We start from the raw sequence: 10,000 nt of genomic DNA, 5'->3' as shown, positions 1-10,000 counted from the left end.
TGGCTTTATTTGCCACTTTTGTGGATCCATTTGATGGCTTCATTATGAGGATGCCACAAAACACAAGACGATGAATATGAACTAAAAAGGACAAAAGTACGTAAACATAAATCTAATACTCGACCAAAAACGGCAGGTTCGTCTTCACTTCAAGGCAGAACATGAACACGAACTGAGACAAACTCTAAAAGCCTTTCAGCTCAAAGACAAGCTTGTTGTCTTGTGTGGTCTCCCACAGAAGACCTAAGTGTTTCCTCTTCTATTTTCCCTTCTCTTCCTCTCTCTCTCTCTCTCTTTTCTCTGTCTCCCCTCTCCTACTCCCTCTATTCTCTTCTCTCCTCTCCTCCCCTCTCTCTCTCTCTCTCTCTCTCTCTCTCTCTCTCTCTCTCTCTCTCTCTCTCAGGCTCTCGCCTCAGGAGGCTGCTGTTGCCGCTGGGTCTGGCCTCTCTAGGGGCTGGCGTCTGCTACCCGGCCCAGTCTCTGGCCTTCCTCAAGGTGAGCGAGTAGAGTCGTTTCCCCAATCACCCACACCGCATAGCATGGAGCCTCCTTATGTTATCTTCTACAGTCCTGAGGGTGTACACGGCCTCTGTACCTCTCTGGCTGACCCTGTTCTTTACCACCACTTCAGACTCTATTGATTTCTCTCTCTATGTGGTTCTTCTCAGCAGGTGTGTTTCAGTCGGCCCCCGTGTCATTTCACCTCACAGGAGGTGTTAAGTGACTTAATGTTTGGTCAGCCACAGGCTCATGTGTAGCACGTTTCTCAGCTGCACTGTACGACACTCGGTGAGAACACACAATGAGAATAGATTATAGACTTGCTTCTGATGGAGGGTGTGTGGGTGTGATACTAGCATAGCCCACTAGTTGTGAGCAAGACCTCAGATATCACAGTGAAGACATGGAGGGAAGCCTGTCTGAAATCACAGAGGAGCTCAGGTAGAAACCATCTCAGTCAGTCTTTACTCACACAGCTTCTGTTGGATGGTGTTGGATGGTGTCTTTGTTTGAGTGAGCAGCAGGCCCATGCTGACTCAAAAGAGAGGAAAATTAACAAAGCGAAGCAAAGCAAAGTTTCCTAGAGAACCACTGGCAGGAAACTACACGGTTGGCGCTCCGCACAGCGCTGCACGGCGCTATTCACACCTCCGTCAACGGACAGTTGCATAGGCGCTTCACAGCGCTCACTCCCCTTCTTTCCCCTCCTGGAAACTAGTTCAGCGAGAGAGGCTCAACTAAAGTGAGTTTCCAAGAGAGGCTTCCCGAGTAAGCTCTCCAGTTTTCTGTCAGTGGCAGTTTGAAATGCCACCTCGCCTCGCGTCTTTCTGTCATGGTTACTTTGTTTCGTTTGGGTCTCAGGGCTTTACGCCGCCTTCTAGCCCAGAAGCCTTTCGCCCCTTGTCAGGTGTCGTAAGATGATTCGTGTTGTGGTTACACACTTTACCACAAAGATCACAAAAAAACGGGAGACCAAAGCAAGTGAGTTGTGTGACCAGAAACTGTTCTAAACGAGGCAGATGTGCGTGTGGTCGTGGTTGAACTAGCCATCCCCGTCTGACACTCAGTTCGACTGAACGTCAATTAATCTCTTTGTTGTGACAACCTACAATAAGCTGTGACTTTATTAAAACAGAAGTTCAGTGTGCTTGTGGATGTGGTTGTGAGTATATCTGATGGCCTTCAGTGTTTGAGTGTGTTCTCCATAGTGTGTGTGTGTGTGTGTGTGTGTGTGTCTGAGTGTGTGTCTCTTTGTGTTTCTCGCACATCACTGAGCTGTTGTTTTGCCTCTGCAGGTGAGCGGTAGACAGGCCTGGTCCGCCTCGCAGTGGAGCGCCCTGGCAGTGAGCTCTCTGTGGAGAACAGAGGCGTCTGCAGGCCCCCCTGCACCAGCACCTATCTCCCCCGCTACAGACTCGCAGCGTTCACAGGTACTGGCGGTCTGACGGAGAAGCGCTGTCGCCTCAACCACCCTCAGCTGCATGCAGCTGGCCCCCATCCCCCCCCCTCCACCAGCCGTCTCTCTACATTTTCCTTTTTTTTTTTTTTCTCACCCTTTGTGTAGAGCGAGGGTTGTTTTTCACACACACCCTCTTCCTGTGAACTTTTGTGCCTGCCCTGCCATGTCTTGTCTGGTTCTTTCTCTTGCTCTGTGCTGACACAGAGAGAGGCTTGGGAGGATGATATGAGAAGATCATAGCTGCTGCTCTGTATAGGGTGTGTGTGTGTGTTCAGAAGCAGACACACTTATAAAACTGCTTCTGGATTTAGTTCTGGACAGATGCTAGACCTCGTGATGAACCCTTAGCTCCTAGTAGGAGTAGACAATGGTCTAATAAATATTTATAGAAGTAGAATAGTTCAGTTCAGCTAACATGTCACCACCATTATGCGCAAGACTCGTAGATATGTTTCTCTGATTTACTTGTCAGTAAAATGAAGACACAGGGAAAGCAATATTTGTGAAGTGTTGCTTTTTCCTCTTGTGGTAAATCACTGCTGATTGTATCTGTGTGTTTGTGTCCGTTCCCCCACAGGCCAGCAGGCCAGCGCCCCCGGCTCCATCTGGGCCCCCTGCGCCCCCTGCGTCTGACCCCCCCACAGGGGGCACCACCCTCCCACGGCCCCCCCCCGCTGCCCCTCAGGCTTCTGGGTCGGCACACACTGTACCCACAGCCAGGCCTGACGCCAAAACCTCCCCCCCTGCTGGTAAGGCGCAGCATCACATCCACAAACCCAGGAGCTTTGTCTGTGAGGTCCGTCTGCCTTTTTCATATGCAACAGGGAGTGGCCCAAACACTTACACACACACGACATCCCACTAACCACCGTCAGGAACCAGCCCCCCACTAGCCACTGCTGCGGCGGGGGGGGGGTGTGTCAGGAACTTTCTCTCACACACACACACACACACACACACACACACACACACATACACATACACATGGCCACACACACACACACACACACACACACACACATACACATGACCACACACACACACACACACCAGACACACACACCAGACACATCTCTGCTTTGCAGTATTGGTCTGTACAGTGTGTTTGCTTAGGAGCTTAGTGTCTGAATCTCCTGGTTTGTCAGACAGACTCGGCCGGTGTCAGTGTCACAGCATTCAGCCTGCACAGAAGCCGTGGGGGAGGCCCCCGCTCCGTATCTCAGCACACATCATCATCAGCCTTCACCCTGCCTGTCGGAGAGCAGCAGCCCCACACAAAGATTTACTCTTCACAAACTCTGCAGTGAGCAATACTGAGCTTTTAAATAGAGTCTCCAGTGGAGCTTGCTTGTGGTCTGGCATTTTTCTGTCAGGTGGACTGATATTTATACAGACACACAGTTAGTTATACAGTCAGACCGGAGCATAGCACAGATCATGGGCCTTTTTCATTCAGCCTTCTGTGTGCACTCTGCCAGTCAGAGGAAAAGGCTACGCAAGCCAGTTCCCAGCGTTGTGTGAGTGTGTGTGTGTGTGTGTGTGTAGTATAGTGACGCCACACACGACCTATGTCTGTGTTTGTGAGTATGTCTGTGTGTGTCTGTGAGTGTGTGTGTGTGTGTGTGTGTGTGTGTGTGTGTGTGTGTGTGTGTGTGTAGTATAGTGACTGCACACATGACCTATGTATGTGTGTGCCTGTGAGTATGTCTGTGTGTGTGAGTGAGTGAGTGTGTGTGTGTGTGTGTGTGTGTGTGTGTGTGTAGTATAGTGACGCCACACATGACTTATGTCTGTGGGTGTGAGTATGTCTGTGTCTGTGTGTGAGGTGAGTGTGTGTGTGTGTGTGTGTGTATGTAGTATAGTGACGCCACACATGACTTATGTCTGTGTGTGTGAGTATGTCTGTGTGTGTCTGTGTCTGTGTGTGAGGTGAGTGTGTGTGTGTGTATGTAGTATAGTGACGGCACACATGACCTATGTCTGTGTGTGTGTGTGGGTGTGTGTGTGTGGTGTGTGTGTGTGTGGTGTGTGTGTAACTGAGTTCATTTCTCCCCTGTGCTCTCTGTTTGTCTTGTTCCAGGGAAGCCTGGCTTGACTACCGACCCCCGTCTCATGGACTTTGGCCAGTCGAGCCCAGAGGACGCCGACCTCTACAGCACACGCGGCTGAACATGGCAGCATGGAAACACACACACACACACAGACACGCGCGCATATGTGTGTGTGTGTGTTCCATTGCCATGCTACTTACACACAGGACACACACTCACTCACTCACTTAGACACACCCACACACACCGACACAGATAGGCCATGTGTGCCATTGCCATACTACAAACACCCAGGAGACACACACACACACACACTGACACACGCATACACATGCAGAAACAGATAGGCCATGAGTGCTGACGCCATACTACACACCTAGTACATACACACACTCACACACACACACACACACACACACACACACCCAGTACATATTCACACATGTAGCAACAACAGTAAACTGACTCATTACAGTAGTCAAAAACATGCATCCATTCACACACACACACACACACACACACTCACACACAAACACACACACACACACACTCACACACAAACAAACTCAAATGCACACATACATATTAGGTGCTTCATCTTTAAATGGGACAAAGTCTACATTCAAATGGCCTCTTACCTATTTAGGTTGTGCTTGACAATCCATGACGCTTTAATGCTGTGCATTCAATCATGAAAGAAAATAGTTGCTTTAAATACAAAGCCATAAAGCTTTATAGTGTAATTTAACCATAGTATGCATATGAGTGTAAGAATGTGTCATTCTAGCTAAGAATGGACGAAGAAGACCACAGGAGGTGCTGTCGTGCACATTAGGAAACCAATGTTCTGTTCAGTCCTCTACTTTTCTAGAAAAGGAAGAACATGCACACAATGAATTGCACTAAAATTAGCACTTACGAGTGTGTTACTATTGCCAGATGGACCTGGCTTAATGTATTTGTTAATGCTTTTTTGAATTGGTTTTGTTGATTGGCTTCGCAGTGCAGATTTACGAAGTGGAGCCATGTGTGTCTGCTCTGAAGAGAGCACCTCTGTGTGCCAAACAGGAGGCACCTTCGTGCTTAGGCAGTGATTGTTTGGTAAAATAGAGTATATTTCTGATAAATATATACTTGCCTATGAAATGATGAATCTGTGTAAAGTTTATTACACACACACACACACACACACATACACACACACACACACACACACACACACACACACACACACACACACACAAACAAACAAACAAACAAACAAACAAACAAACAAACAAACAGAGGTCCCAACCAGGTGAATTCGTATTGCCGTCTGCTCTGTCTCTGTCCTATTCTGTGTCAATCAGTGCTTTGTATTCATAACTCATCATGCTTGAATGCCTAATGCCAAAACAACCTTTCATATAGATAGGCAGCAGCGTGGAATTATATTTCTCACTGTTGCACCATCTCTCTGAAGGCCTTTGACTCTGGAGGGGAATTCTTGTCCGACATTTCTTGGAATGCCTGGGAAGTACACCTCTTCTTTACCGGCATTATAGGCATTCTTCCTGTACGGTCTCTTGTGCCAAAAATGCCATTTGCATATTCTGTTCGGAAATTCCATGTTGTGTAATACGTGGGCCAGCTTCATCATCTTTCAGGGTAGTCTTCTTTGATTATTAGTTGTGACAGAAAAGACAATTTTCCGACCACATCTTGTGTAGTAGAGCAAAATAGATCTCAGACCAACCCGTACTCTGAATTGCCCTTTTTTTCCCCCTCCTTTGGCACTGAAGTCTTCTCCACTCATCAACTCCTTCAGGTCCTAAACAGTCTGTTGATCTGACCACCCCTCCATAGGGAAGCGGCCATCTTTGACTGAACCTAGAGGCTGCGTCTTGTCCTGTTCGGCACTTAATGTCCTGAACTGTTCTGTTCTGTTCTGTTTTGTACTTTTCATCAAGCAAGCTAATAGTGTGTGACAGTGAGGGAGGACTTGACTTGAACCAATGACCATGAAGAATGCAGTGTGGTGACAGGAAGTTGGTTGAGTGGCCGTTGTGTAAGCAGAGTTGCCTTGGCCTCCGTCACCCCAGTCCTGTCCTCCCTGTGTGTCTTCTTAACTGGACACCCCCCCCCCCCCCACACACACACACACACACACAGACACACACACACACACACACTGGAGAGAGACATATGCGTTGCTCAAGTGGTGAGACTCTTGCTGCTGAAGTTCTCAGGACGATTAGGAGTTCTTAGATGTGAGACTAGCCCGGGTTCGTGTTGGGGGGGAATAGGATGCATCCGTGAACTAACTCAATTAAATTTCATTTATATAGCGGCAAAACAATTCAATTGTCTCAAGATGCTTTACTGAGCCCACGGCCTGAACCCCCTCAGAGCAAGTACAATGGTGACAGGGGCAAGAACAAACTCCCTAACCCCTAGAACATCCTGTGGGGTGGGTGTTTTATGATGGGGCCATTAAATAGAAACATGTCAATCAGGAAGAAACCTTAAGCAGAACCGTGGCACATCATATTTTGACACATTACACATTATAATCATCAACAGCTGCTGCTCAATCTGGTGAAATCATCTGACGGTGTGCTCACTATTGGCTTGGATTAAAATACATGCGTCATACTCGACCTCTGATGCACAGTCTGTGTCAGTATTTGCCAATTCACCACAGTCCCAGACCAGTTCAACACATGTTTCTATTTATCTTCAGTCTTAAATGCCCCCCCCTCATAAAACAGCCCACCCTACACATGGTAGGTTGTAAAGTCCACAGGATGTTCTGAGGTCAGTCAGACCTCAGAGAGAGGGTGAAGTCCCTAACGGTCTGTTGGGCAGACGTCTTGGGTTGTAAAAAGAGATGGCTGTAAAGATGGAGACGTTAGCCTCCTTGACAGGGATCCATTCCACATCACTACAACTCCTTTCTTCTGCAATTCTAGACGCAGGTTCAGTGTCTTTATCTACGCATGATCAGCCTTCTAAAAATGATGAGGTCTAACTGCGTAATACACAGGGCCTACTTTCATCCCATCCAAATAAACACACACACTGAACTTGAATCTCTCTCTTCCTTCACACACATCTGAGTATCTGTTGTATCCTCCCGTAGTCCTCTCCGAGAGGGCCACATTGCTCGCGGAGTCCAGCGTACGACTGCCTGCCAGAGAGGAAGAGAGAGAACGAGAGAAAGAGAACGAGAGAGAGAGAGACAGAGAGAAAACAAACAACTCTTATCACCAATAAAAAGCCAAACAGACTCGAGGGATTACGTAAGCAGCTCCCACCCCACAGCCCCAGGATCCCAGCTTTCCCACAGCACCCTCCAGGGTCAGCTGATAAGCCAGCGGGGAGGGACCCGATCGGAGCGGGGCCGAGGGCCCGGTCTACCACTCCGCTCTAGACCCAGAGGGCAGTTCAGTGGCCTTGTTGTTACCCCTCCAACTCCATCAACCCTCTCGTTCCCCCGACCGTTCACTGCTATCTCTGGAAGCTTCCGGACCACCGCATTCAGGCCTATTGGGGCTTTTTTGGATGTCCATGCTCGGCCGGGGGGATTGTGAGTTTCTGTTTTTAGTTTATTTGTTTATTTCATTGTTTGTTTATTTATTTACCTTGTTTATTTACTTGTTCGCGTGGCTCGTCTCAATCAAAAGGACTCAAAGGTCATGGAGATATGTCTGTGCTGTTGATGTTTTTCTGTGTGTGTGTGTGTGTGTGTGTGTGTGTGTGTGTGTGTGTGTGTGTGTGTGTGTGTGTGTGTTCCTTTTTCCTTCTCATGGTTTGCCTCTGGGGTTTTTGGCTCTTAATGTCTAATCCCGCTGTGTATTGGGGAGTGCACATATTGATTTCGTCACAGCTTGTCGTGGTTTAGTGAAGTGGCTCCTCTCCCTCCTTGAGAAAACAACAAGCGTCTAATGTGAGGCCAAGTCCTACAAACTACTGGACTGTGCCGTCGGCGTGTAACTTTATACTGAGCCCGGTATGAAAGAAACACATAGAGTTCACGTAAACAAAGTCCGTTCACCATCATGCATTAATTAATTATTATGTACAGTATGGATCAGGAGTATGGGACAGATTGCAATGATCAGATGACCTTGCTGTTTATCTGAAAAAGAGTGTGTGTGTCTGGCAGTGGTTGCGTAAACTTCCCTGGCAGGCCCAGTGTGTGTGCTGTGAGCTCTGTAGTACTCTCTGACCTGTGATCACAGGGGCATATCGGTCCAGGGAAAGGGATCGACTTGCCTTACCAACCATACTTAACCACGTCAGCCAAGCAAGGTCGGTGTTGCACAAAACATCTGCCTTTATATAAATTCTATCCATGTGTTTTCAGTTGTGTGACGTCGTGTGGTGTTATTTGGGGTTTCTTGGAAGTAAGGATGCAAGATAACGATCATGTTGCGTAAGGTTGGGTTGGTTGCTGTAGTGAGTAGGAAAATTCCACCAGCAGTAACACTAGCATGTGATTTTGACTGAGATGGATCCTCGTCATGATAAGTCCTCTGCATGTACTTAGGAAGTGACATCTCCATCGTGAGCACAGCCTTTTGACCTACACCAGGGGTGCAACAGGAAGTTCTTAAAAGGTGGTGTTGAAATGGCTGTCTCTGATTTTAGTAGAGGATTCTGAATCTGTACAAATACTGATTGAGTTTCACTTATTTTACTGTAAATCTTTTTTTTTCACACATTACGACAAGATGATGATGATGATGATGTGTGTTTGAGTTTGTCAACGCAGTTCATATTATCATCTTCACATCTGTCGAAAGCGTGAAGTGCATGTTAAAACAGTTTTAGACTCTGTTTTCTTTGACAGAAAGCAGCCAGTGGGCCCATTCCCATCATTTGATCTGCCCAGTGGGTCGGTCATCATTGATCAAAGACTAGTGAGAGGTAAACATCTCACTCATTAAAACTGCAGAGTCCCAACAGCAGCCCGTTATCTGAAGACCCTTCTGTGCTCTCCTCTCTAGCCAGACGAACCTCAGATCTCCAGGGATTCCTTCCATCTCTCCCTCTCTCTCTCTCTCTCTCTCTCTCTCTCTCGTTCTGCTCTCTGTAGTTAAACTCTCTCACACTCCCTCTCTTTCTCTCTCTCACTCCCTCTCTTTCTCTCTCTCACTCCCTCTCTTTCTCTCTGACACTCCCTCTCTTTCTCTCTCTCACTCTCTTTCTGTGTGCTCTCTCCAACAATCACTACTTTCACTACCTCTTTCCCTGTCTCTTCATCTCTTTGTGTTCTTCTGATCTCTCTCTCTCTCCGTCTTTCTCTCCCCTTCTCTCACTCTGCCTTGTCTTTGTTTCTCTTATTTTTCACTCTTTCAAATTTGGAAAATGGAAATTAAATAAGTTTAAATAAGTTTCACTCTTAAATAAACCAGAATTTCTTTTCCCATTATGGCCCCCCATCCCAGAGATGTCAGTGTCATAACCCACATGTTGTGTTTGGAGACAGAAGCGCGGCTGTAACTAGTAAGATGGACAAGATAACGAGCCTGCAATGACCATGACATTCCTTTGACACACATACTGATTTGATATTTCCTGGGCACAAGTCTCTCTCTTCCCCTCTCTCTCTCTCTCTCTTTGTCTCTTTCTCTCTCGGTCTTCATTTCCCTATCTCATCTCTCGCACACACACACACACACGCAGGCTCGCATTCTTGTGTTCATCTGCGGGAACAAACCATGAGGTTTTTCCCTCAAATGTGCACACACACAGACACACATTCACTTTCACATACATTTGCACATATGCGTGTCTGTGTGAGCTCATGACTCATGGCTTGTGACACACACACACAGACACAGGGGGTATAATAGTGTTTTGGGGGGACACTGGCTGAAAAGATACTGAAAGCTCTTGTTTGGCTGTTGTCCACCCAGACCGTTAACAGAGGAGAGAATTCCCACTAGGAGGACCCAGGCAGTATAAAAGCCAACAGGGGGTCTGCCACTATCCAGTCCGCCAC

General features: G+C 47.4%; 1 protein-coding gene across 1 annotated transcript in view; it reads left to right on the top strand.

The window, feature by feature from the left end:
* LOC308366746 (MICOS complex subunit Mic27-like) overlaps nt 1-5,157 on the top strand; it is a 10,426-nt gene extending 5,269 nt beyond the window's left edge. The window contains exons 6-9 of the mRNA XM_080840489.1: nt 404-495; nt 1,797-1,931; nt 2,538-2,709; nt 4,041-5,157. Coding sequence (XP_080696615.1) covers nt 404-495; nt 1,797-1,931; nt 2,538-2,709; nt 4,041-4,129 — 488 coding nt within the window. The 3' untranslated portion in view covers nt 4,130-5,157. The remainder of the gene's footprint in view (nt 1-403; nt 496-1,796; nt 1,932-2,537; nt 2,710-4,040) is intronic.
* The last annotated feature ends 4,843 nt before the right edge of the window (nt 5,158-10,000 follow it).

This window comes from Sprattus sprattus (genome assembly GCF_963457725.1).
Source record: "Sprattus sprattus genome assembly, chromosome: 6".
Classification (NCBI taxonomy): domain Eukaryota; kingdom Metazoa; phylum Chordata; class Actinopteri; order Clupeiformes; family Clupeidae; genus Sprattus; species Sprattus sprattus.
This window is presented reverse-complemented; position numbering and strand designations above follow the sequence as displayed.